This window comes from Meriones unguiculatus, chromosome 9 (genome assembly GCF_030254825.1).
Source record: "Meriones unguiculatus strain TT.TT164.6M chromosome 9, Bangor_MerUng_6.1, whole genome shotgun sequence".
NCBI classification, from domain to species: Eukaryota; Metazoa; Chordata; class Mammalia; order Rodentia; family Muridae; genus Meriones; species Meriones unguiculatus.
In genome coordinates this window covers 526,102-553,019 of record NC_083357.1, presented here as the reverse complement: position 1 = coordinate 553,019, position 26,918 = coordinate 526,102, and the positions used below count along the sequence as shown (strand labels likewise).

Here is a 26,918-nt window from a genome sequence, read left to right as displayed (position 1 = left end):
AGAGTTACAAAGCTTGATGAATTTTAACTTAAAAGTCACTGCCTTTGTCCACTCTCTTTAGAATCCCTGTCCTGGAAATTAGTACCATAAAAGGTTTGCTATTCAGGAAAATGGCTCTTTGATGCATCATGAAAGGTCCTTTGCAGCCCCTAGGATTCTCTACACTGAAGAGCACACCATAAAAGGAAAGATTCAGAGTGGGGGGAGCAGAGAAGACCTCTAAAATAAACAAATCGTTTTTACCAAGTTTTGTTTTTACCTTTCAGGAATAATTTTAAAACATTAAAGTCCAAACAGAACATCTCTGTCTTTCATTTTAAACATAGCTTTATTAAACAAGTCTGAAACAGTTTCACTTTCCGCAGAAATGTTGAGAACTTTAATCAGGAATGGTCTGTCTGTACAGTTCAGAGGCTGTGTCAGAGACAGGGACATTGTTTCTTCCCCCAGTCCTAGGCTGTGGGAGTAAGTGGTAAGGAATGGCGGAAGTGCCGCCCTGGGGAGCCCTGTGGAATGCAGAGAAGCTGGAAAGGGAGGGGAAGGAGGCGCTGACCCTCTTACTGAAGAACTGTATGCAGAGACCAGTTTCCAAAAATGAACTCATTTGCCTTCAGATGATCGCAAGCCTTAGCGGGTTGATATTTCCCTATCTGGTGTCAGGCATCTTAGATGATAGTTTTCTGTCTGAGATGTAGACAAAAATGTGACGTAAAATCCTGTTCTGTCTTTGGGAACAAGAAAGCAGTGTGTGGACTTCAGGGAAGGACACGCTGGGGCTTTAGTCTTACTGAGTAAATACACACTCCTTTGCAGCCAGCCCTCCTTTCTCTGAGTAGCCTCTGGGGCTTGTTCCCTGAAGATCAGGCCTTCGCAGTGCTACGCGGGTCCCTGCTGAGCGCTCACAGGCACAAATTGCTGCAAGTGACCCTGCAGGGCACAGCACCCGTGGGCATACCCTCATACTTAATCTGCTTTTCCTCCCCAGATTGTGCATACATTAGCTAAACTTTCTGGCATTGCCTTGAATGATACAGATTTTTAACTGTAAATAAAACAACTGTCCTGTCATCCCAAACAAAAAAGATATAATGCATGTGTGGCCGCAGCTCCCAGGGACCTGTATGGCAGCCTTCTGTTTCTCCTTCCAGGAAAAAGGATGCAAAAAGCAGATGGTAATTAAAGGGCCCACTGCCTTTTTGTGCAACAAGGAACAGTGCAGCCTTAGCTCCCTTCTGGACAGAGTGCATGCACCCTGTCAGCTGACTAAATCTGAGAAAGCTGGAATGGCTCCTGGATTAGTAACATTTATTCTGCTACTAAAATAATTAGCTTTGCGCCCCCACTGTAGGCGCTGTCACAGGAGGGGAGAAAGAGGGATTTGCCCCTTCTTGGTTTCTTCTGTGAGCTTCCACCTTTAATCTGAGTGACATTCACAGCTGCAGTGTGGTGCTTCCTCTCTTTCCAAATGGACAGTAACGGCTGCTTCCTCGTTTCCATTCTCATTCTTTTGTGTTGACTTTGGTTTCCACCTGGGTGGCCTTTTTTCTGCATGGTTTTCTGCTGGAACTTTGGGTTGCAGGCACCACTGTCTTTCTTTGCTTCAGTTTTCCTGATCGCCTCTTTTTTTTTTTTTTTTTTTCCTTTCTGCCTCCTTTTTCTTTCCTCGAATTGCCATCTACAGCCAAGCTATATAAGAGATTTGGTAAGTTCACCATATTTACAAAGAGAAAGAACTTAAACATTGCGAAGCCATAATTGTAACCACCCCTACATCCATCCCTTACCCCGCCATGGGAGAAGTCATCCTAAAGTGAACATGGGTGAATTATTTCGGTTCTTTTTGATTGCCATAGAAACATGGATGACACTGTTTCTTCATGTTCGGGTTTCTGGACCGGAACCCTAGCATATTGTTGCTGAACTTGAACCCAGCATCTGTACATCAATCTGAATGTGTTATTTTGTTATCACTCATCAGTATTTGCTCACTTAGAACATTCTCAGTCCTGGCAGCCATACACTACAATCCCAGTAATGCTTCTTGTGTGATACATAAAAACTTGAAATTAGCATTGTTGCTTTATTGGAATCCCCAAATGAAGCCTTAGATCGTTTTAATTCCAATTCAATATAACTTTATGGAGCGCATAATTAAGTTTTTGATCTTTTTATCTTGATCCTATCACAAAAGATACAATGTCTAATTATTTAATAAAACTTTAAATCATGTTTAGATAACAGCAAGAATCTTGGAAGCCCATCAGAATGTAGCCCAGATGAGTCTGGTTGAAGCCAAGATGAGATTCATTCAAGCTTGGCAGTCTCTGCCAGAGTTCGGCATCACGCACTTCATTGCGAGGTCAGTGTGCTGCCGTGATCTGTGTGTGTTCAATTTGTCCCCTTCGCTTACTTAGATCTGCTTAGACACACTAACCTCTTCTACACCAGAACTTAAAAATAGTGTTTTCTCATTAACAACTCACCATGATTCATTTCTGTCTTTACTTACAATAATTGTTTTTTAGAGTTAGGGAAAACCCTTACGCCATTCTGAGTAGTTTTCCTCGATATTACAGATTCCAAGGTGGCAAGAGAGAAGAACTTATTGGAATTGCATACAACAGATTGATTAGGATGGACGCAAGCACGGGAGACGCCATCAAAACATGGCGGTTCAGCAACATGAAGCAGTGGAATGTCAACTGGGAGATCAAGATGGTGAGCCAGCGCTAGTGTCGCCCTAAGTGGTGGTTTCAGTGAGAGAGCTGAGGGTGAAGCTCAGTGGATCTGCACTCCATCCCAGCACATGAGACAGAAGGGAGAGCCTTACAGATTTTAAAGGCTGGATTATGTGATGGCCGTTTGGAGATGGTGTTTGACACTCCCATTAACTGCTAGGGCTGATTTGGGGTATCTGGCTACTGAGTCTTCCCCAATGAAGCAAGACCTTCCTTCTGCCAAGGGAATCCAGGCAGCTGTTCTCCTGTGCTACAACCTACAGACACCAAACTTTTAAGACCCCATCCAAATGGGGTTTACAAATAAGTAAATTAATAAATAACTGGGGAGTGGAGAGGTGGCTCAGCAGATGAGGGCCCTTGCTGTTCTTCCAGCGGACCTGGGTTCAGTTGTTAGCACCGACATGAGGCTCAGAACCGGGCGACTCCAGTTCCAGGGGATCGGAGCCTGACATCCTCTCCTGGCCTCACAGACACTTGGGTACTTGCCGAGTGTTTACCTGGCGTTCTGGTTAGTGTAGCACACCCATAAGCTCAGCACTTGGGAGGAGCAGAAATGCAAGGAGTTAGAGACCAGCCTGGGCTACAGATGACCGTCTAAATATACATAGTAAGAATAGTCTTTAGGGTTAAAGTACAGAGCACGTGGTTGGTCCCTCATTTCTCACCTACCCTGCCGCTTCATAATTAGGGGTGTCTTTCTGTAGTAGCTAAGAGCCTTCTCATAGCAGCAGTCAGAGGTGATGTGCTCTGCCGTTCTGGACCAGGCATGACACTAGGTGTTTACATTTATTCTCCACTCTAAGCCTCATCGCAGCCTTCTACAACAGGCAGGTGGCTGTACCTCACAAATGGACACTCCAGAGAAGCCTGTGGTCCTGTTGTCCATGCCCACACTTGGTGGCAGGCTCGGCATTCAACACTTGTCCGGGGTCTCCACAGCCTGGTGCGGGTACCACTGCGTGGCCTGGTGCCCTTTTCTTTGTCACGCAGACATCATATATAAACAGTCTTACTGGTAGGCTGGCTTGGCATATAATGGGTATGTGTATCACTTGCTGTCAGAAAAACCCATCATTCTGAAATATTTAAGCGTGATACTTACAGGTTAAACACTGAAGCAAATGTTAAATGTAACACAGGAAGTGGGTTTTCTCCCGGGGCCTGGAGAGAGACCACTCAGGAACCTAATGACTTAACCCCCTTGAGAGAGTGCAGACTGGAGGAGCGAGGAGGAATGACCTCCTTGTCTTTTTGTTTGGACAATAATGTCCTTGTTGTGGACGTGCCTGCTGGAGTGATGGGGAGTGGCAGCGTTTCATGGGTGGGACGTGAAGCACAGAAGCTCCCTGGCAACGCTGATGGCTCCTTGTCTTTGTTCCAGGTCACTGTGGAGTTTGCAGATGAGGTGCGGTTGTCCTTCATCTGTACCGAAGTCGACTGCAAGGTGGTGCATGAATTCATCGGTGGTTACATATTTCTCTCAACTCGCGCGAAAGACCAGAATGAGAGTTTAGATGAGGAGATGTTCTACAAACTCACCAGTGGGTGGGTGTGAATTGGAGAACTGTAACGAAACTCCACAGCCATAACAATATTTAACTTTAAAGCTATTGTTTCTTATATGCTGCTTAATAAAGTGAGCTTGAAATTTATCATTTTATCATGAAAACTTTCTGCCTTACCAGAATATGTGCACTAACAAGCAGGATTATTAATGTGCCGCCTACCTTGAGGCCGTATGTGGACCGTGGAATACCGAACATTCCTTAGGGCCACAAATCAAAAGCTGAAGTAGCGGGTGAATCAGGAAACGGCTGTTGCTGATTGACACTAGCCAACCTAAGAAACAAGCCATCTACTCCCAAGTTACCAGGGCATATGTAACCTATATGAAGTCTATTTATCATGTGTAATGCATGTGTTTAATGTGTGTTTAATTTGATGCCCTCTCTGAAAATCTCATACTTCTGGTAGCCAGTTGATCCCCTCTCCCAGGACAAATCGGGTCTGCAGTAGATGCTTGGTGTTTGATGATGTTGACCATGAAGGAAACACTGTTAACCTGTTGTGCTCGGGTGGGTTTTGTCCTTGAGTAAGCATGTTGTCCCTTGTCTTGTGTTTATTTTACACCATACTGTATTACAACACCAGCATATTCGCCATCTGCCTAAAATATGCAATCTTTGTGTTACACTATGAAGTAAAGATCTATGAAGTATGCATTTGTAACTAATGTACAAACACAAATTTTATAAAATTGTACAGTTTTTTTTAAAAACTATTCACAACTAGGAAATGACTTAAATATAGCATCCTTGCATTAATTAAATGCTTTTAAAGTATATAATTAATATGCAGTTTCAGTATCTGCTAAATGAAGAATGACTTCACGATGGTCGTGACTTGCCATAATGCCCTTAACTCTACGGCCTGGACCGGCTGTGTTCTAGTCTGTTGCGCTGTTCCATCTGCATTGGTGCTAGTTAGACAATCCCTAGCTCACGAGCCGCCCTGAAGGGCGCCAGGGAGGGGTGGACTTAGCAGTATTGTCCAATAATCCATGATTTAATGACTGTATAAATGCATTTTATTTTAAATAAAAGCAAAACCTTTTATTTAACGTTTTCTTTTGTACTTCTGATCTCTAAACGCTCCTTCCTACATCTTGTGTTATTAGAAGAGTCGGCTTGCTAGGCTGTGTCCCAGATAAGGTGCTTTTGTCTCTCCGGGGCCCCTTCTGTGTTCAGTTAGATTCCAGACTTGATTGTGCACCTCCTCAGCCCTGTCGTCCTGTTACTTTTTCCATTTCACAGCCTTACAGCTCTCATCGCTGTGGGGCCATCACCTCCTCAGTCCTATGTCCTGTGAGGCTTTGACATCCTCTTCAAGTACACAGCTCTGCTCACCTCCTCCTGGCTTCTTCCCCTCCACCCCTGCATCCTGGTGGGCCCAATCCAGAATGTAAGAGCGCCTTCCCGTTTTTAAAAGTTAAGACAATCTGTAGACAGATTTAAAAACTTCCTGTTTTTAAAAGTTAAGACAATCGTCACTTACCAAGAGCCTTAAACTGTACCTGTGGTAAGGCTGCACAGGAGTCCTGGTGTGGCACCGCCCTCCACGGCTTTCGGCTGTGACCTACGGTTGCCCTCTGTCCTTAAGCATTCTGGGTGGCCACATTGTCTAGAGTGGCTCTCAACCTCCCAATGCTGCGACCCTATGATACAGGTCCTCCTGGTGCTGCGACCCCACCATAAAATTATTTTCATTGCTACTGTTACGAGTCATAGTGAATATCGGTGTTTTTCCATGGTCTTAGGTGACTCCTGTGAAAAGGTTTGATCCCTCCCCAAAGAGGGGGTTGGTAATGGCTGCTCAATGGAGTTTCACCCCATTGCCATATTATTCCCCAACCCTGCACCCAGTCTTCACATCTCAAATCTATGTCCGCCTATAGAAATGTTATAGTTTGTAGCTATTCTTCCATAAATGACTTTAGGTTTCCTTGGAGCCAAGCAGGCTCTGAACTGCCAGAGCTGGACTGAGACCCAGGTCCCCAGCCCTCTGTCCGGTCATGTGGAAAGCAAGCCTTTGTGAGCCCCAAGAACCCTGTGGGCAGCAGCCCCTACCAAGAAAGGCTCTTTGCAAGAACACTGGCTAGGAAGCCCCCAACCCCCCTAGAAAGCTGCATTTGCGTTTCTGTTTCCTGTGATTCAGGTTTACAAGGGGTGGAGAAGCAGGACACTAACCAACCCCTTCCAAATCTTGTTATTCTCGGTCAGCAGGCTAGTGACCGCCAGAAGCTGCAGCAGTGGCAATGTACAGTTTTTCTTTGTAACCTTAAAGACATTGGCAACTCCTGACTCGCCAATGTCACACACATCCAGAGGGCAAAGACAGGGCAGACTGTTTCGTTTTGTGTTGTTAAGTTGCGGCTTATGCCTTATCAAAAGGTTTTAAAATCAGTAGTGATGAAGGATGAGACCACCCTGGGTCCCTGACCCTTAGCTAATGGACACCACACACAGCTTAATATTTTCAAATCGGCACTAGCAATAGTGAACACAACAGTACATACTGTTTTCAACTTCTGGACTCAGTCGCTCGTAACAGGAGTGTCCGTAGCATGAGAGAGCTTTCTAAATCTGTCCCTTTGCTTCACGTCGTCATGTGCCAGGACTGTCTGTCAGAGTGTGAGGCCTGCACCACCACCGCCAACACTGGCTCACTTTTCTGCCATGCCCTGTGGCCACTGAACCAGCTCCTCTCTGTTGCCACATGAGGTGGCTGTGTTACAAGCACAGACAGGAAAGGCTGGTGCGATAGGAGCTGATCCAGTGCTCACCTGCAGACGCACAGCCAGTGCCCTTACACAGCGGTTCCAGAAGCGTCTCTTCCTGGGAGCTTGGAGCTGTTCAGCAAATTAACTGAGGCTTTATCTGTTTGAACTGATTTGGTTTGGCAGCTCAAGAATGGAGGGAGGTGGGAGAGAAAACTAAACAGGAAATGGGAAATCAGGGTGAGGGCAGTGAGATTCTCAGGGGATTGTAGAGCCACCCAGAACCGGAAACAGAAGCCAGAGGCTTATCTGTGACCTTACTCCCCACTGCAGATTCCTCTGCTGCATTTAATTAAACAGGATCAAGTTTCCCAGGCTAAGCGTGCGTGCGTGCGTGTGTGTGTGTGTGTGTGTGTGTGTGTGTGTGTGTGTGAAGTGCCCCTTTCTCTTAGTGGATTCACTTCCAGTTGAGTTTCCCTTTTGTTTGTGCTTAGGCCTAAGTATTACTAAAAATTACAAGCACTTAAAATAATCTGAGACCATTATTTCATGAGATCTAATTATGGTCTCCTGTGGCTTCACTGGTCAGACTTATTCATAATACTGCTCTGGGAACTGGTCCAGGTTCAATGGTAATTAAATTTATGATTGCAAACAGCACAATGAACCAAACCAGTTTAAAGCCATGTCTGGATCAATGTGGCAAACACATGATAAGAAAATATTTCTGTGAGTATAGAATTCCCATCTCCAGGTTTCTAAACTTAAAAGTAAAATTAAGTGAACACATCAACCCTGAGTCTACTCATAGCTACACAACCTCTCAGCTTTTTGCCTAATTACAAACTCAGCGCTCAGGACACTCAGAAGAGCCAAAATGCTCCCGAGAAGAACCAAGCAGCGGAGGGGCAAGCTCTGCCAAGTAGCATAGAGCCCTATTGAGGGAGGGCAATGGGGGACTGGGAACAAAGCATAAAACAGGAAAATGCCGTGGTGACCTCCACCCACCCCGCTTCAGTAAGCTGTGCCCTAACTTAAAACATTCAGGTCTGTAACGAGCCCTGGGTGCCGTGGGGCACACCTTGCATGCAGAGGCCAGCCTGATATGCAGTAGTGAGTTCCAAGGCTACACGGTGAGACCCTGACTCAACAAACCACCACCACAAAAACAAAACCCGCAAACGAAGCATGGTGTTGGCAGAGATAATGGAAATGCTGGAGTCGAGATACTGGAACCATGTCTGTAGGGACAGCAACTTGTTTCTGAGAGCATCACAGAAGTTTTCCCCCAAAGAGCTTGGGCTGCAGCCTCATCCTGTTATGCAGTCATCCAGGTGAGCCAAGGACTCAGGTTTGAACAGCAGAACGCTCTCAGGGTCTGAGAGCGTAAAAGAATATCGGCATAAAGTGCCGTCAGACAAGACACAGCGCAAGCTGGTGCTAGTTACCTTGTGCAGAGTACTGTTGAGTGAAGACAACTCAGAACTGGAAGAGGAGGACACTGGAGAGGCAGGAAGATGATGAGTTTGAAGCCAGCTTGGGCTGCGTAGCAAAACCCTGTCTGAAAGCAACAAACAGAAGCAGAAATGTGGCAGGTATTTGTAACCTATAATTGACTGGGTACCCAGACTATTAACAGCCAAGCATGCATGTCTGTGCTCACGCAGACCAATCCAAAGGAAATGGACAACACCCTGAGAGAGGCATTTCACAAGAGAGCCTGAAATGAAAGCTGCCCAACTTCACAGTATTCTGGAAAATGGGCACTTTGTGTATGAAGTGCTGAGAACTGAACCACCCCAGAGGGCCCTGTGTGTCAGACACAAGCTCTACCACTGAGCCACGCCCCCAGAGCCTAGCATGTTAGTAACATAGTTAAGGTCCGGCAGTGTCAAGCATTGCTGGAGTAACAGGGATATTTACCAACTGTAAGCATCACCAGAAACGGGCTGCCATCTGCTAAGATTCCACTGCACTTCTGAGGCTCTCAGAGTCCCACTGGGTATCTGGAGAGACCAAATGCACACTCGTGCCCCCCAGGACACCCCCTGTAGGACATGCAGAGCTGTGTGGTAACCCAGGTCTGTAATCCCATCTACTCCAGCAGCTGAAGCAGAGTGTCTCAGGGCTAGCCTGAGCAAATTAATTAGGCCTTGTGTCAGGAAGTGAAAAGAGCGCTGGGGGACCTGTGCGCAATTCTGTAACTCAGTCACCCGGGAGGTAGAGGCAGCAAGGTCAGTTCAAGACCAGCCTGGGCTCCCTGGGAGTCTCTCCCACGTCCCACACTCCACCCCAACCCACCTGTGCAGAGTCCTGTGCTCAGGGTCTAGCGCTGAAGAAGAAAAAAGAGTAAAATGGAGCCCACTGTATAAAGCAGCAATGACCTGGGAACATGCATAACAGCAGAATGAAGAATCCCATGTTCTAGCCTGTGGAAAACATATGATTAGCTTTTAAACATGGAGGATCTCAAAATTTGAAACAATGACAAGTTGCAAATGTCTGTCATTGTAGAGGTCCAGCTGTGCTTCTATTATTTTTTATTATTGAGGGTGGAGGAGCTAGCCCATGAAGGCCCTCCCCTCCCCCCTTTACACGGATTCCGGTATCTAAGTCGGCTTGTTAGGCTCAGGTGCCAAGGACCTTGCCCTTCTGCACCATCTGGGCAGCCTCCAAACTGTTCTGAAAGATTGTTCTGGGCTGCGATGTTTCATACGATGTCAGCACGAAGTCGCTGAAGGCCAGAGGGAGGGGTGGCTCTCCGCAGCACCTACTCCACTCCTGGATGCCTTTTCCCAGTGTGGCCTCTGCTGCCCAGTGAAAAGTGAATCTCTACCTGGCTGCTCTGAGCCAGGTCGGGTTCAGTTCTCCGAGGTCCAGTTAACCTGGCTCTGCCTCATACTCACAGGCTTTTTTGAGACCCCATAGTCACAGACCAACAGGACATTTGAACAGCCCTGCCAAGTCCACTGGGAAATTAAGCTCAAAGCCTGCCTCAGCATAGAGGGCGGCCTTCTTCCTAAGGGACTGTGAAAGTCAAATCTGCTGAAACCACCTAAGCCAAAGCCGAAATCGCTCCACACCTCTTCCTGCCGCCTCTTACACAGACTGGGGGACAGCAGCCACACAGTGCCTTCTGCTCAGAGCCAGGAACTGGAACTGATCTCCCCCGAAAGCTGGATGGTGGATGGGGCCCATGCTGGGAGCCTGACCTCTTTCACATGCCCCAAATTCTCACTGTGAAGATCTTTACAAAGGAAACTGGACAGATGTCTCCTTTCATCTTCACTAAAGACAGTGGTGGAGTCCAGACCTTTTAAGTGCTGTTTGGTTTTGTTTAGGCAAACAACGGTATTTCCTCTAACCCGAAAAACGGCTTCAGGTCAAGTCATGTTGATCCCTGAACAAAAGTAATTTCTAAGCCTATGAAGTGTGGTTAGAAGCCTGGCTCCTTGACATTTTGAGCAACTGGGCCAAACCGCTCTGTCCCAGAAAACCCCAGGGTACCGTTGGTGGCAATAGGTTAGGCTCCCTGATTTCTGAATGAGAAGGGACAAAAATAATGAACTGTTTGATACCTAGTTAATTGGGTGCCATCTCTAAGGAAGGTCATGGATTCCTAAAGTTAGTTCATTTTGTTCCCAGAGAGCTCAGCTCATTCTCCCAGAGATCTCTGCATTCAGACGAAAATCTGTCACTGCTGCTGAAGGTGGCTAAAAAGCAAGGAGAGAAACCGTGGAAGCCTGCAGGGCTCAGAGGAAAGGGCGAGCTGACCCTGTCAGCCTCAGCTGTTAATGACTAACTGCAGCTATGATGGACGCGATAAGTGCTCACGAGGCATAGCCCTGGGAAAACTGTGTGACCAAGGGGACACCGAGGGCCGAGGGGAAGCCGGCAGGGAGGGCCTGGAGACCAGATGGCAGGAAACAAGAAAATCTAACGCCCATCCCCCAGGAAAGGGAGAATCTCAAGAAATAGCCCTCAAAACCTCAATGAAGGGTTGAGAAAAGAAAAAAAAATATGGGAAGTAAAGAGGTACATCTGAATTATTGAAATGAGGCTAAATTTAGCTGATTCTGAAGTACAGATGGGAAAGCCAGAATTCTTGGGAGCGGAGCCATTAAAAAAAAAAAAATCATCCTGGAGAAACAAGGCCAGTCAATCCTGTGTCCATGTGAACATCAGCTGTGTAACTCAAGTCAGCTTAAATGCCTGCGGTTTTAAGAGGCCGCGGAGGACCACAGAAGCAAACAGCCAGGAAGGTTTCATGGCTGACATACAAGAGCCCCGAGCAGAGGCTTCCAGAAGCAGGCGACCTGTGGGAAAGCCAGCTTGCATTTTCAGAGATGCTCTCCTTTGAGAATGAGGGACATCACACCCACCGCACATCCCTTGGGAGGGCAGAGGGAAGGGATCTCTGCCTGCAGGGAGACAGCGCTTCGTGGGAATCTGCCAACAGGAGGAGGGTTCGCAGACCTTAGACCCGGAGCAGATGTGCCTAACTGCTCTTCCAGAGCAAGGCGTGTCGTTTCGCTTAGGGAGACTGAAGGGAATGAGAAAGACCACTGCCATAAGTAAGTCTTCAAAGCCAGCCTTGACTAGCACATTCCATGTAGAATCTCTAAAGAACCAAAAGTAGGAGAAGCAGGGAAAAGGTCTCTGTCACTAGACAGGATCTGTGCTCCTGACTTCTCAGGCCTTCACTGACAACCGGAAGTGTCCCAGCAGGCAGCTCCAGCGACTCAGTCTCCACCCTGAAAGTAGAGCGCCGGGGCCATGCAAGTCCAGGACAGAGCCAAAAGAAAGCATCGCGGTGATTTGCTTGGAACCGCGGAGCTGGGGCTGCATGCTGCTGAGCGCGTGCCGGGCGCTGGGTCTGAGTCCCAGAACTAGCTGGGGCTGGAGGGCTCAGAGGAAGCGGCCTTCAGGCCCAAGTTTGAACAGCTTTATACTTTTTTTTTCGCTAGGGTTTTGTTTTGTTTTGTTTTGTTTTCTGTTATTTTTAGATTCAAAAATCTTAGCCTTCCCCTCCCTGCTACTGTTTTGAAATCAGAAAGTTTTGCCAATTTAAATAACGGCCTGATTAGAGCTCTTTGGAGACAGGTGCTTCCAACAGAAAACATAAGTTCAAAATTTAAAAAAAAAAAAATCACAAAAGGAAAAACAAAAAAACAAAAACAAGCAAACAAAACCTAGGGATCATGAAATATCCGGTTATGTGTTTTATGCAAAAAGGCAATATCACTGCGGGGGTGGGGGCTGGGGAGTAGGGATTGTGCAGCTTTTTTAATTCTTTATTAATTACATTTTACTCACTTTGTATCCCCCCCCATGGTTCTCTCCCTCCTCCCGTCCCAATCCCTCCCTTCCTCCACCCTCTGCATGCATGCCCCTCCCCAAGTCCACTGATGGGGGGGACTTCTTTTCCTTCCTTCTGATCCTAGTCAATTAGGTCTCATCAGGAGTGGCTGCATTGTCTTCTTCTGTGGCCTGGTAATGCTGTTTCCCCCTCAGGGGGCGGTAATTAAAGAGCAGGCCAATCAGTTCCTGTCAGAGACAGTCCCTGTTCCTATTACAATGGAACCCACTTGGACACTGAACTGCCATGAGCTACATCTGTGCAGGGGTCTTAGGTTATCTCCATGCATGGTCCTTGGTTGGAATATCAGTCTCAGGAAAGATCCCTATGCTCAGATTTTTTGGTTCTCTTGCTCTCCTTGTGGAGTTCCTGTCCTCTCCAGATTTTGCTGTGTCCTACTTCTTTCCTAAGATTCCCTGCACTCTGCCCAAAGGTTGGTCATAAGTCTCAGCATCTACATTGATAGTCTGCAGGGCAGAGCTTTTCAGAGGTCCTCTGTGTCAGGCTCCTGACTTGTTCCCTCTTTTCTCCTTCTTCTGATGTCCAGCCTCTTTGCCTTTCTGGATAGGAATTGAACATTTTAGCAAGAGTCCTCTCTCTTGATTAGTTTCTTTAGGTGTACAGATTTTAGTAGGTTTATCCTATATTATATGTCTATATGAGTAAGTATATACCATGTGTATCTTTCTGCTTCTGGGATAGCTCACTCAGGATGATCTTTTCCAGATCCCACCATTTACCTGCAATTTTCATGATTTCCTTGTTTTTTATTGCTGAATAATATTCCATTGTGTAGATATACCACAATTTGTGCATCCATTCCTCCACTGAAGGGCATCTGGGCTGTTTCCAGCTTCTGGCTATTACAAATAAGGCTGCTACAAACATGGTTGAGCAAATGTCCTTATTGTGTACTTGAGAATCTTTTGGACATATGCCTAGGAGTGGTATAGCTGGATCTTGAGGAAGCGCTATTCCTAGTTGTCTGAGAAAGCGCCAGATTGATTTCCAGAGTGGTTGTACAAGTTTACATTTCCACCAGCAGTGGAGGAGAGTTCCCCTTTCTCCACAACCTCTCCAGCATGTGTTGTCTCTTGAGTTTTTGATCTTAGCCATTCTGATGGGTATAAGGCACACAAAAGAGGAGTAGATGGCTGGAAATAATCAAACTCAGGGCTGAAATCAATATATTAGAAACAAATAAAACAATTCAAAGAATCAATGAAACCAAGAGCTGGTTCTTTGAGAAAATCAACAAGATAGACAAACCCTTAGCCAAACTAACTAAAAGGCAGAGAGAAACTATCCAAATCAACAAAATCAGAAATGAAAGGGGGGACATAACCACAGACACTGAAGAAATCCAAACAATAATTAGGTCTTACTTCCAAAGTCTATATGCCACCGAATTTGAAAATCTAAATGAAATGGACAATTTTCTTGATCGATTCTACATGCCAAAGCTGAATCAAGACCGGGTAAACCAATTAAATAGTCCTATATCCCCTAAGGAAATAGAAGTGGTCATCAAAAGTCTCCCATCCAAAAAAAGCCCAGGACCAGATGGTTTCAGCGCAGAATTCTACCAGAGCTTCAAAGAAAAGCTAACTCCAGTTCTCTTCAAACTATTCCACAAGATAGAAACAGAAGGAACACTACCAAACTCATTCTATGAAGCCACAGTCACCTTGGTACCTAAATCTCACAAAGACCCAACAAAGAAAGAGAATTTCAGGCTAATCTCCCTCATGAACATTGATGCAAAAATACTCAACAAAATACTAGCAAACCGAATCCAAGAACACATCAAAGACATCATCCACTACGACCAAGTAGGCTTTATCCCAGGCATGCAGGGGTGGTTCAATATATGGAAATCCGTCAATGTGATCCACCACATAATAAACTGAAGGAGAAAAATCACATGATCATCTCCTTAGATGCTGAAAAGGCATTTGACAAAATCCAACATCCGTTCATGTTTAAAGTATTAGAGAGATCAGGGATACAAGACACATACCTGATTGTGCAGCTTTTAAACCCATCACCCTGGAGGCAGAGGCAACTGGATTTTGAGGACAGCCAGGGCTGCACAGAGAAACCCTGTCTCAGAAGCTAAACAGAGTGGCATTCTCAGCTGGAGGGAAACATTTATTCTCATATTAAAGTCTCAAGGGGGAGCCCACTCCAAACCCTTTTCTAATGTTTTTCCAGCTAAAGCTCCCTCAGGACAGTATCACACCCATCTTCCAAGCATCAGAAAGCCATGCCCTAATTAAGCAAAAGGATTTCCTGAAGGCATTTAGGAACAAATTTTATTTTATTTTATTTTATTTTACTTTATTTTTTACAGTTACCAATGGCTAAAAAAGATGCTCAGTGCTCCCCTCCAAATTCACAAGGAGAAACCAAACCAATGTATACGGCTACACTTTGAGATCAACACAAATCAGCAAGAGTGACCAGAGCTCCCCTTCGGGTGGGTTTGTTGATGTTGTTGTTTATAGGCTCATCAGGCCAAGGCTGGCCTCCACTCCAAATGTAGCTAAGGGAGCACTTCAGCTTCTAATCCTCCTGCCTCTACCTCCCGAGTTCTGGGCTTGCAGGGCACCAGACCGGGCACACTCTGTACTCTGGGTGGAACCCAGGGCTGTGTGCACACTAGGCAAGTGCTGTGCCATTTGAGCTGTCGTACCTGGCACTGGTGGTTTTTGGTTTTAATGTGTGAGTAATAGATATGTGTGAACTATTTGTGGAAGACGCAGTTGTTTTCCTATTGACTTACCTTCTTCCTTTAACAAAATTCCTTTTAACTGCAGTTTTTACATGGGTTCTGTGGGTGGGCCTCAAGTGTGTGTGTGAGTGTTTATACACTGTACATGTGGAGGCTCGAGGCTAATACCAGAAATCCGTCCAACCTTAGTCAATGGTGCAGTGGTATATCTACTGGGAACAGTGAAAAGTCAGAAAGCCAGCATGGCTGCCTGACAAGGCTCCAGCAAAGCTGAGCCTGGTGATGCCTTCGCTGTGGTGCAGTCTCCCGCTCTTTTGGCCTTGATCTCTACGTGTCGCCTGCTTAGAGGACTTTTATTATTTGTACAACTTGGGGATATTGATGGAAATTTTCTTATGAATCATTTATGCCTCCTCCTAGGACTCCTGACTCTAAGCTTCCCCAGGAATGTCCTGACCATACAACCACTCCTGCTTTTAGGGAGACATCCTTATCTGGGCCTCCTTGAATGTCTTCCTTATGCCCTGGAGGCTGTGACTCAAGTAAATATCCCAGAGATCTCCTTGTGAGGCCCTGACTCAAAGACACTCTGGGCACATCTGCCCCTGCACTTACTCAGAACAGGATAATCAGAACAAAGTGAACTTAAAAAGTAAACAATCTTCAGTAGGCTAGAAAAGCTGGCAGCAGACCGAATTAAAATCCTCTTTCTACTACAGAGGGACAAAGATGGTGTGGATAAATGATAAAAGAATAAAGTATTAAGACCTCCCTTTCTTAAACCATTGTGGTGTCATATAACTGAAGAAACAAAAAGACCAAGATTAGACATATAATAAATTCTATAGCTATATAAAATATAAATGCTGTATTATGGCAGAAATAACCGCAGCAACTTTAAGATTTTTCTTGGGCCTAATGGCAGTTAGCACTCTGACTACTAAAAGCTGATGCTACACTGCTTGAGACATGACAATCTGCCCAGGCTGGATTAGAGATTTTCTTTCTGCCCAGTGTTCTTAAAACTGCAACAGCTTCCAGTGTGAGAACAGGCTGTCACGCTTTGGCAAAATATGCCCTTGAAACTGCAATATTGTTAGAAGTTGGGTTGTGGGATTGATGAGGGAGATTAATTGTTAAAGATAATTCTGTTCTGTCATAGTTTATCAATAATGACTAAACTTATGACCAAGCGGAAGTTAAAACACGTGTCTGGAAACAAAAATGATACAATCTCTGTTTTGGAACAATGTGCATCTATTCCTGCCTGCTGGGTTCTGTAAAAATAAAGAAGCACCAGACTATCAGTCAGTCAGGCTGTGAAACTCCAGCCCTGGGCCTGACTCCTTCCTCCCTGGCTGCTCTCACATCCACCCTTCTTCAGGCCCTGGCCTCACCCTGGGCTACTACTGAGATACCCTGCAGTGAGGAGTCTTTTCACACCCAGAGATCACCAGTATGGCTGACTTTGCCAGCTAGCTTGTTCCAAGGACTCCATCTCTGCTTTCCAAGGATAGAATTACATGCAGGCCTCTAAGCCCACACAGCATTTACATGGCTTTTTGGGCACCCAAATTCTAGCCCTCACGTTTGTGCGCCAAGTCCTTTTAGCCACCTAGCCCTCTCCCCAGATCAGTAGGCTTTCAAATCCATCTCGTCAAGAGAAGGACCACACAGTCTTCAGGGGAGGATCATTTCACAAGATTTGAGTTCACAAAGCACTGGACAACATTTTTTTTAAAAAAGATACTGAATAAACAGCAATGGAAAAGGGAAACCCAAGCTTCCTGGTGATGACGGGGCGGTGTCTCCTGCCTTCTGAGACAGTCATGTGTTTGTTAGTGAACAAGTGCTAGCTGAGCAGTTTCCAGCATCTTGCACCCATGCCTCAGGTCAACCTTTGAAACAGTGTGGAGACCAACAAGAGAAGCAGACTAGCTGTGTAAAATGGAGTTCTCCAAAGGAATGTAACAAAGGGAGGCCTTTTGTCCTCAGTGGTAGGAGACTGACACGTATTAACAGCTGAGCCCCTCATGGCCAAATTAATGATTAATGAGATATTAATGACACACAAATTCTGAATTAACCCAAGTAAAAGGAGCTTCAGAGATTAAAAAAAAAAAAAAGCTCTTAGGTTTGTTTGTTTGCTTGCTTGCTTAGTTGGGTTTGTTGTTGTTTTTTTAGACAGTCTCATGTAGCCAAGGCTGTCCTGGAACTCACTACATGGCTGAGGATGCCCTTGAACTCCTGACCCATCTGTGCTACTTCTCAAGGGCTAGGCCTCCTTGCATGTACCACCACAATGGGCCCCAAAGTAAAATTTAAAGCTACTTTGTTCCTTCTATGTATTAGAGATGCTTTCAAGACAAAATTCCATCCTTTGGTACTCTAAGGACATCCTGTTCTTGAAATCTATAAATGGGCAATTGAAGTATTAGCTCCAATATTGGTAACTCATCTACATTTTAAATTTCTGCTGTTTAGCTGGGTATATTGGCACACTCTTTTAATCCCAGCACTTAGGAGGCAAAGACAGGTGGGTCTCTGTGAATTCTAGGCTGGCCTGATCATAAAGAGTTCTAGTCTAGGACAGCCATGGCTGTGTGGAGAGACCCCGTCTCAAACAAACAACAAATAAACAAATGTCTGTTATTTAGCTGACATCTTCGGTCACAGAACTTGGGAGGCTCTGTAAGTTGTAAGCCAGCCTGACTACAAAGCGAGTCCCCAGCCACAGAGCGAAAGAGGTATTAATTAATTTAATTAGGTTATAAAATCATGGCAACTCACCCTTCCATAAAACAGAATTGTTCCTGTACATGTGTGTGTTAGAGGTAGATGTGAGAGTCACAGGAAGAAAAACAAATTAGAGGTTTTTACCACTATGGTCTTTTCATGTTTCCCCTAAAAGTCAGACTGTTTGGATGATGCCTAACAGTTGCTTGGCCTAGAAAAGCCAGCACTGATGCCTGAGCAGCATAAAAATAAACACAAAAGGGCGGGCCCCAAGGACGTCTCGGGATTATTACACTCACTCCCAGGACCTCTCCCTGGTACAGCTGTGTGCAGACACTATCTTTAGACTCCCCTACTTCCTGTCCTGGGGCTTAGTCTTCTCTCCTGGGTCTGTCAGAGGTACTTGCTGCCTCAGGGTGACCAGAGAGGCACCACACCCTGCTCTGCCCTCCGTGGAATATGGGACTTGTCCCTAAAGCAGAATTTCTTCCCATCTGTCCACTTCTCCACATTACTTAATAAAGTTAAAGACAAATGACAGCAACAGAGGCAGAGGCCGAGGCAGAGGCAGAGAGACCAGTTGAATCAGCCTGGGCAACCCAGGGAGAGCCTTTCTCAGAAACAGAAAGAAGGTAGGGACATGGCACAGTTGGTAGTGTGCTTTCCCAGCATGCTCCAGGTCCTGGATGACCTCAGCAGCACATGACACCAGTCCAGTTACGTTTAGAATCCTAGGCCTTGGGAAGTAGAGGCAGGAGGACCCAGAAGTTCAAGGCCAATGTTGGCTACATAACAAGTTTGAACCCAGCTAGAAAGACATAAGACTCTGTCTCAAAAGAAAAAAAGGTGGTGGTGGGGAGGTAAGAGGAGAGTTAAAGGCAAAATTCTCCTACTAGCTGATTAACTCCAGGAAAGCGGTGCTGAAAATGAACTCACGGGCTTGTGAGTTAAAATGCTTTTTATTCCTCCTGCTTACACTGGCATTCTGGAGGAATATGTTAAGAGAGGGAAACTACAAATGTCGGCTACTAATCTAAGAGAAGAAAATGTTAGTTTTCTACCCTTATAACTAAACAGCTGAGGCTGGCTAGCTTTATTTAAAAAGAGGTTTAGTCAGCTCACAGTTCTGGGGGTTGAGCTCAGCGTTGGTAAGGTCCCCTTGGTGGGTGGTGTCACAATAGTGAGAGTGCAGGTGGGAGAGGAGATCAAGGAGATGCCAAAGAGGCTGCTGGGAGCCAGGCTAGTTCTCTGAAGGCAACCCTCTCTCCCTTTCCAGGCAGGCCCTAAAGACTCGAGGCTTCCCCTGAGGCTCCACATCTTAACGGTCTTAGCACCTCAACACCTCAACACTTAGGGCACCCAGTGGGAGACATACTCAAGCCCAGCACACCCTTCGAAGGACCAGGGCTGAAGGGACTCTGGCGAGCTTGGGTGTGGTGAGCTTGGCTCTGGCCGGCCTTGCCCTTATCCTTATCCCTGCACCCTCTGCCTCGCTGAACCATAGATCCCACTCCTAAAGCTAGCCCTCAAGGTCTCGTCCCTTATGTGTTCACTTTCTCCTCCTGAGGCTGACTACCGAGGTCCAGCCACCAAAGTATTCAAGTCCAGCAATCGAAGCCCTCTTTGGCTCACCTAATTAACATGCCCAATTAAAATCAAACACCTCATCCTCACATGGAGTTCCCCCATTTTCCTATGTCCCATGTCTGTCTCCTCTCTGTCCATAGGTGGTCCTCTGTTCTGTTTCCTCCAGAACAAATACCCTTTCCCGTCTCCCTTAACCTCTCACCTCTCCTTTTTTTCCCCTCCTCTCATCCCTCTTTCTCTATGGTTTGCCTTTGTCCCTTATCCCTGTCCTCTGTCCCTCTGGGACAGATAAATCTCCTTTGTGCTGAAAAGTTGGTCTGAGAATTTGGTCTTGGGAGTCCTGAGCCGATGCTTTCCCTTTCATAGGCTGATAACCTTTGTGACAGATAAAACTGTTACTCTCGTTGTCCCTTGAGAAAAACTGTGATGGACGCATAAATTTTAAAAATCTACCGAATTTCTAAAGGCAATCTAGAAAACAAGATGTAATTCTAACTTATCAGTTTCTTTTTCTCAAATAAAATCATTGTTTTAATGATCAGTGAAGGTTCCACGAACATTTGCCACCAAGAAAGACAATCTTTTCCACAAACGGTGCTAGAAACCTGGCTATCTTCGTGCAGTAGAATGAAACTGGACGCCTACTTCATACTGTTCATAAAATACCAACTCAAAACGGATTGACATGTCAGTGGAGACACAGGTCAAAAGCTTAGCGACCATGGTTTGGCAATGCACTCTCGAGAGGCGCACACACTCACAATCCTGCTACTCTTGTGAAACAGGAAACACGTCAGACATAGTTCTCCTCATTCCTCCCACTCTGCCGGACACTATGCCTTGGTTTGGGGGCCATAGCCCTGGGTGTCGTCTAGACCTGCTCTGAGAAATCGGGCAGCTGCTGATGTTGCAGATGGCACGGATGCTAGGCAACCCTTCTGTGCTTAGCTGAGAAAACGCCCTGGCAGCTGGGTCACATCTGCGTGACTCACTGCAGAGGCTGCGGCTTTGGAAGGAAGTGAGAAACAGTTTCTCTGAATTCCAGGTAAATTAAGAGGTAGAAAACCACTTGCAGAGCTAGGAAGAAAAAAGCCAGCCATGTCCTCTCCCTGGCACTCTACTAGTTTCTACAGCCTCATTCAAAGGGAAACGGTTTCTTCTCTTGAGGCCACGGGCGGGTGAGTGGCTCTCACCGACGGAAGTGAGCTGCTCACCACTGCCGTGACACCTCACCTGCAGTATGCTGGGTAGTGGCACGTGCCTGGAGACCTTTGGCTCATCAGAGATGCCGGAGCGCTGCGCGCTGCGTGTCCCCGCAGCAGACCCTTTGGCCTCAGGCTGTCTCGGTTTCCAGACAAGGTGCTGCCTCGGGGGTAACTGCCATTTGTCTTCATAGGCCTTATTAGTAACTTCCTGGCTTTGATCAGGCCCACAACTAGTGTTTCTAAAGTAAGAACGCTTTTAGCTTTTCAGGCGGCCTTTTCTCCATTTTGTTTTGTTTTCTGAGACAGGCCCTTCTGCAGTCAAGGCTAGCCTTTAACTCCTCATCCTCCTGCCGCTCCTTCCCAAGTTCTGGGTAGACACACACCGGCCACATGAGCCTCTAAGAAGCAATTGTTTCACTGTTTTCTGAGTGACACCCCCAGCCCAACGCACAAGTCTTTTTTTTTTTTTTTTTCCACAAAGGGAGTATTGGTTTCTGGAAATTTTTGATTAGTAATCACTAAATATCTATGCCCTTCACTATTAGCTGTTAACTTAGAATTCACTCCTCTTCTGTTCTAAAGAACTAAGTTCTTTTCATTGTTCCCAAGAAAATGGTTTTAAATAACTCAGGCTGGGGTATCGCTCAGTAGGGGAGCCTTGCCTAGAACAAAGCCCTGGATTGATCCCCAACACACATACACATACACATACACACACACACACACACACACACACACGCCACTCATTTGCTCCCCCCCACACCCTCAAGCACACAGATACTCACATACATATCACATTCACACCCACCCACACATACTCACACACACACAAACACACTCACATATACTCACATACAGCACACATATTCACATTCTCTCACACTCACACACACACACACACACACACACACACACACACTCACTCACACAGGCAGAGTCAGTTCAGAAATGCCCTTAACCGTGCTTTTTCTGCTACTACCTGAGACACGTCCCTGCACTGTGGCGAACCTTCTCCAGTCTCATCTACAGGAACCCCCGTCACAAGAGTCAGCCAAAATGACCATGCTACCCATACTATGCTGCAGGGTTTCCATTTCTGGACCAAAAAAAAAAAAAAAAAAATCTCTGACAAATCATTTTAACCAGACTGTCTGACACTCATAATAAAGCATTTCCAAATGAAGATGTCATCTCCTTGGCTACATCTGTGACACCATGGGAGTCTTTGGTCCCAGTCCATCCTTGTACACCTAATAGGACTTCTCCATCCAATGCTATTTTCAGATGAAGAGTAATTTGGTAGCATTTGATCAATTGTTCCTCTTTCTTAAAAAAAAAAAAAAAAAAACACCAAAGCTTGATGTGGGTAAATCTACCCTGATTGCATTTTTGTTTTTTACAAAATATATTAAATAATGCTTACAAGAACATGTATGGAAAGCCTGTGCCCAGTAACTTCAGTTACTTCTCATTAACTATTTTTTAACTCGTGCTCTTAGATTTTATGTTACAAATTAAGAGAAAAACAGATATGGTTCTAATTTCCAAGACCATGCCTAACTCATTATAAGCGGTTCCTTACAGAATTTCAGAAAGGAAGGTTGAGGTGCCTACCCATTGTGCCCAGGGCAAAGAGCACGGCTTAGATCAGGAGCCACGAGGACAAGGTTAAACCTACAGCTGGCTAAGTGACGTATTCTGAGAGCACACTTCACACCCAGGGCTGTGAATGGGGACAGAGAGGGCCTAGGAAGAGAGCCACAGCTTTTACCGGTTTACTACAAATCTAAGCTTTACGAAGACAAGCTTTAAACTAAGCCCATGTGTCAGAACCCATGGTGTACATCATTAGAGAAAAACAAAGGCAAAGAGGGAATTCCAGATTAGGAAGGCAGGGCAACCTAACCCTTTATTAAAGAAAACTAAAATGCTTTTAAAAAAGCACAGTAATAGCTCCCATTGGAACATGGATCCTGAAGTAAATGTGTTTGGTCAATGTTAAATTCAGTCTGTGAACTGCTAGACTATCTCCATCCTTGAGAAATACAGACCGCAGCATCTGAAGAAAAACGGTTTTCATGTATGCTTTCAAAAGGCTCAGAAAACCTGTGTATGTGTGTGTGAGAGAGAGACTGCATGATCACGTTTGCTTTGACTACATGGTAGCTTCCTCTAAGGTCTAACGGAGGTAGCTCAGTTATTCTCTCTCTCTCTCTCTCTCTCTCTCTCTCACACACACACACACACACACACAGAGTGGTAATTTGGGGCACTTACCTCATGTAATAGTGAGAGTTTGGGAGTCTGAACTCTGAACAGGCTGGAGAGTCAAAGAAGAGCTGATGCTACCTCAGAGTCAGAGTTCACAGGTCAAGTGCCTGCATTGCAGTTTTAAGTAGGAGCCTTCCACTTCGGAGCGGAGACCCTCGGTTCTCCAGGTCTGGCTTTCACTGGATGAGGCCCACCTGTCGTAAAAGCTTTACTCAGTTTCTACTGAGTTAAATGTTATGACTAAAATACCTTCAAAGCAACACCATGACCAGTGACTAGTTTTTAACTAGTTGAGCACCTTAGCTGAGCCGAAGGGACAGGGAAAATGAACCCCTGGGAGGCTAGGGAAGGCACTGTGTGAAACGGAGCCAGCCTTCTGTTCTGCCTTAAGAAGGCACCAGGAAATAACCACAGAACCACATAAAATGGCCGGAATGAAAACCTCCTTGCCAAGGGATGAGCACAGGGGGCACAGCAGGTGAGAAGACTCAGAAAAGAACATGGTTGGGCCAAGGGAGTGGGTGGGATTTAAGGGTGAGGCTTCCCTAAAGAGGAGGGAGAGCAAGGTTCTTCCAGATGAAACCAATTAATTCTTTTAATTCTTTTATCACTTAAAAAAAAAAAAACCAACCAAAAAATCCTGTCTGAGACTATTAGAACGAGGCCCTAAGGAAGGCCCTGAGCAGGCGACATTGTCTGCAGCTTCATGCCCTACTCAAATGAGCATCCTTGACTAACAAATTCAGTTTACAACAGAACCTTCCAACTAGAAAGAACCACAGACATGAAAGCCTGGTTTACAGTTGTCTAATTGTCTTAATTATTTAAATATGAGGGAAACTTTTGCTTTGAAGACAATTGCCACATTAATTCAGTTTCGTTAATATTTTTTTCCGGAGTAAAAGTTTTGAGACCTTTGAAACTTTACTGGTGACCTATTATTTTATGGCTTCACCATGGCTTTCTTCATTGATGATTCAAGCATAATTTAAGAAGAGATTCTAGGGCTGGAGAGATGGCTCAGAGGTTAAGAGAGTTGTCTGCTCTCCCTAGAGGTCCTGAGTTCAATTCCCAGCAACCACATGGTGGCTCACAGCCATCTATAATGAGATCTGGTGCCCTCTTCTGGCATCCAGGCAGAACACTGTATACATAATAAATAAATTTAAAAAAAAAAAAAAAGAAGAGATTCTAATCCCCACAGCTAATTAGCAGGAAAGGTAGGTGCTGACATGGTCCCATTCTATTTGAATACAAGTTTTGAAAATAATGGCCCCAGATGGACAGGAAATTGCTGCAGAACAGCTGGAGTTGAAAGATGCTTCATTGAAGACCGCTGCTGAAGCCCAGTGCACCTCAAACTGCAGTTTTAAACTCCATCTTAGAAGGATAGGAAATATTTTGGAGCCATAAGCCCCTGGATTCTACTTCGTCAATATTAACAGCTCTTCCAAAGGGCAGGCAAAAATTTGTCGCACCACTGGGGACATCGCAATTTTTTTTTTAATCTGAGGCAATGGAAATAGTGAAAGGGACTCATGACTTGTGTTTGCAATGCATAAATTAAAAAACAAAAACAAAAACACTTGTGCTACCCTGTGACTTATTTGAAAGTATTTGCTCATTCAATGATCATTTATTATGTGCCTAGTCATTGCTAAACTTCCATTTTATTATGTGCGTGGGGACCAGCACAGAGTGCAGAGGTCAGAGGTCCTCTCCTTGTGCCATGTTGGTTCCAGGGATTGAACTCAGGTCCTCAGGCTTGCTGGGAAGTATTTACCTGCTTAGCCATCTCGCCAGCCAGCTGCTAAATGCTAAGTGTGTGCTGGATTTAAACAAGGAGATCTTTTGAGACTGGGCTGTGGTGCTAGTTACCTCAGTGCACAGCAGCGATGGGTTTCCACTGCATGTCTTTCAAGTCTGGAATTCGGGCAGATTTCAAGGAGTTGTTCAGCTTTGGAGTCCACTTCTGATTCTTGAGTGACACTCCCTGAGTCTCTTTCCCCCTCAGCCCTACTAATGCCATCTTACCTGGCCCTCCTTTCTCTGGCTTCTCTTTGCCCATCACACCTCAAGGTTAGGATTTTCCAGTCCTCCTTTGAGAAACGTCTCCATCTCTCCCGGCACACACCTCTCTAGGAGGAGAGACAATGTCATGATATCACCAGCCACAAGAGAATGACAGATGTCTTTCAAACCCCTCCTCAGCTCCGCCTCTGCAAGCTGTCCAGGGAAGCTGGGAGTCCATGCTTTAGATGTGTCTTGACTGTTTCAAAGTCCTCTCAGCTGTACCATAAAACTGTTATGACCCTCCCTCCCTCTCCACCGCCATGATAGTCACAATCCACACTGTTCTGAAAGTCCTGCCAGTGACCTTAACTGTCACAGCCAACACCACAAATACTAAAGCGGCCACAAAATCACCTAAATCCTACTTGGAACTATTTCTTGAGCTCGTCTAACCCTTTCTATTCTATGACTTAGTGCAAGGCCTCTCCATGCCATGTGGATTACCCTTGAAGTCGGACATTGCTCCGATGTAGCCTTTTCCAGCTGGGCCTTTTCTGAAGTGGCTCCCAGTCACTGTCAGGTTTAAGGTGTAACATGTGTACAAAAGATGCTGCACATGGATGTATGCATAATACATTCATGGTTTCCACAGAGGAAGAGGACCACTCTCCCAGGTGGGGTCACAGATGTGGGAACTCTGGAGTTTGAGGGCCTGGATTCCCATTTCAACTTTGTGCCTTAGCTGCGAAACAGAATTCTGATAGTACAGTTAGCCCAGGAAGGGTAGTCTGTCTCATCTTCCGCAAACATTTTCAGCAAGGATGGACTGTAACCCCTACCACTGCAAATTCCCCATTTCCAAGCCCCTTTCCTGCCCCTGTAAAGAGTCCCAGCCAACTTTATCCCCAGAAGACCCTAATTTTCCATGGTAGAGAGGCTGCCCCCTGCTGTGTAAATTGATAAACACAGTTCCATCTGTGGAGGTCAGACTGTGCTGTCTTTCTGCCTTCTGTCTCTTTATGCCACCTCAAAATTCTAACATTGAGTCATGTGAGCTTAGAAACACGATTTAAAGTGTCCCTGCCACGCACTGCTTGCCGAGTGCTGCAAAATAAATTACCTCAAAACTTGGTAGCCAACATTTCCTGTCTTCTAGGTTAATTTGAGTCAGGAACCTGTGAGAAACTTAGCCAGGTAAGTTGCTTAGGGTCCCTCCTAAGGTAAGTCCAGGCTGGAGCTGCTGTCACTTGAAGGCAGCACTGAGGTGAGGAGTCCATTCTAAAGGGGCTGCTCCCGTGGTGGAGCCTGGGAGGCCGTGGTTCCAAAATGGCCCTTAGCGAAAAGCCATCACTTCCCACGTGTTTCCATGTAAGGCTTCTAGCTTCCACCAGAGTGGATAATACACTAGAGAGGGTGAAAGAAGACCCCAGTGCCTGTATAGCCCAATCTCAGAAGCCACAGCTCGTCCCTTCTGCCTAGAGGGCACAAGGTACTTGTGTTCACAGATGAGGATAAGCACTAGGGAAACAGAAATGTTAAGTGCGTGGGGTTGTCTCTTTAGAGGAAGACTTGTATAGTCTGTTTTCCACCCAAAAGGCTGGGAATGGATGGAGCTAACAGCCTGATGACCTGTGCTATTGGTAGGGCCAGGCCACAGCTGGCTCCTCCAGACGCTTACGTTTATCCCACTCTTCCTCCTCACACCGTTACCTTGAGGGTTATTTCTCAGTCACCACATGGACTTTCCAAGTGGCTAAGCCACGCCTGCCCCACCCCAGACTCATGTTTATTTCAGTCATTCTTCCTAGACCCTTACCTTGAGCGTTGTTTCTTGGTCAATGGAATCATTTTTTTTTAGACAGAGTTGTTTCTCTGTGTAGCCTGGCTGTCTCAGAACTTGCTCTGAAGATCAGGCTGGCCTCAAACTCACAAAGACCCACCTGTCTCTGCCTCCCAAGTGCCACAGCACAGCAACTGTCTCCCTCGTTATGGAAGA

The 26,918-nt window shown here is 45.8% G+C and overlaps 1 protein-coding gene and 1 long non-coding RNA gene across 5 annotated transcripts in view; one reads left to right on the top strand and one right to left on the bottom strand.

Annotated features, from left to right (window-relative positions):
• Fermt2 (FERM domain containing kindlin 2) overlaps positions 1-5,361 on the top strand; it is a 75,441-nt gene extending 70,080 nt beyond the window's left edge. For 2 of the 4 annotated variants that reach the window (XM_021643337.2, XM_021643335.2), the window contains 4 exons: positions 1,682-1,702; positions 2,235-2,359; positions 2,577-2,718; positions 4,123-5,361. In XM_021643337.2, coding sequence (XP_021499012.1) covers positions 1,682-1,702; positions 2,235-2,359; positions 2,577-2,718; positions 4,123-4,296 — 462 coding nt within the window. In that variant the 3' untranslated portion in view covers positions 4,297-5,361. The remainder of the gene's footprint in view (positions 1-1,681; positions 1,703-2,234; positions 2,360-2,576; positions 2,719-4,122) is intronic. The other 2 variants (XM_021643338.2, XM_021643336.2) reach the window with 1 other exon arrangement.
• On the bottom strand, positions 310-26,918 carry LOC132656400 (uncharacterized). Its single transcript, XR_009594131.1, has 4 exons — positions 26,739-26,918; positions 24,944-25,047; positions 22,916-23,103; positions 310-1,686 (listed from the first exon to the last, which is right to left on the bottom strand). It is a non-coding gene; the product is annotated as an uncharacterized LOC132656400 (long non-coding RNA).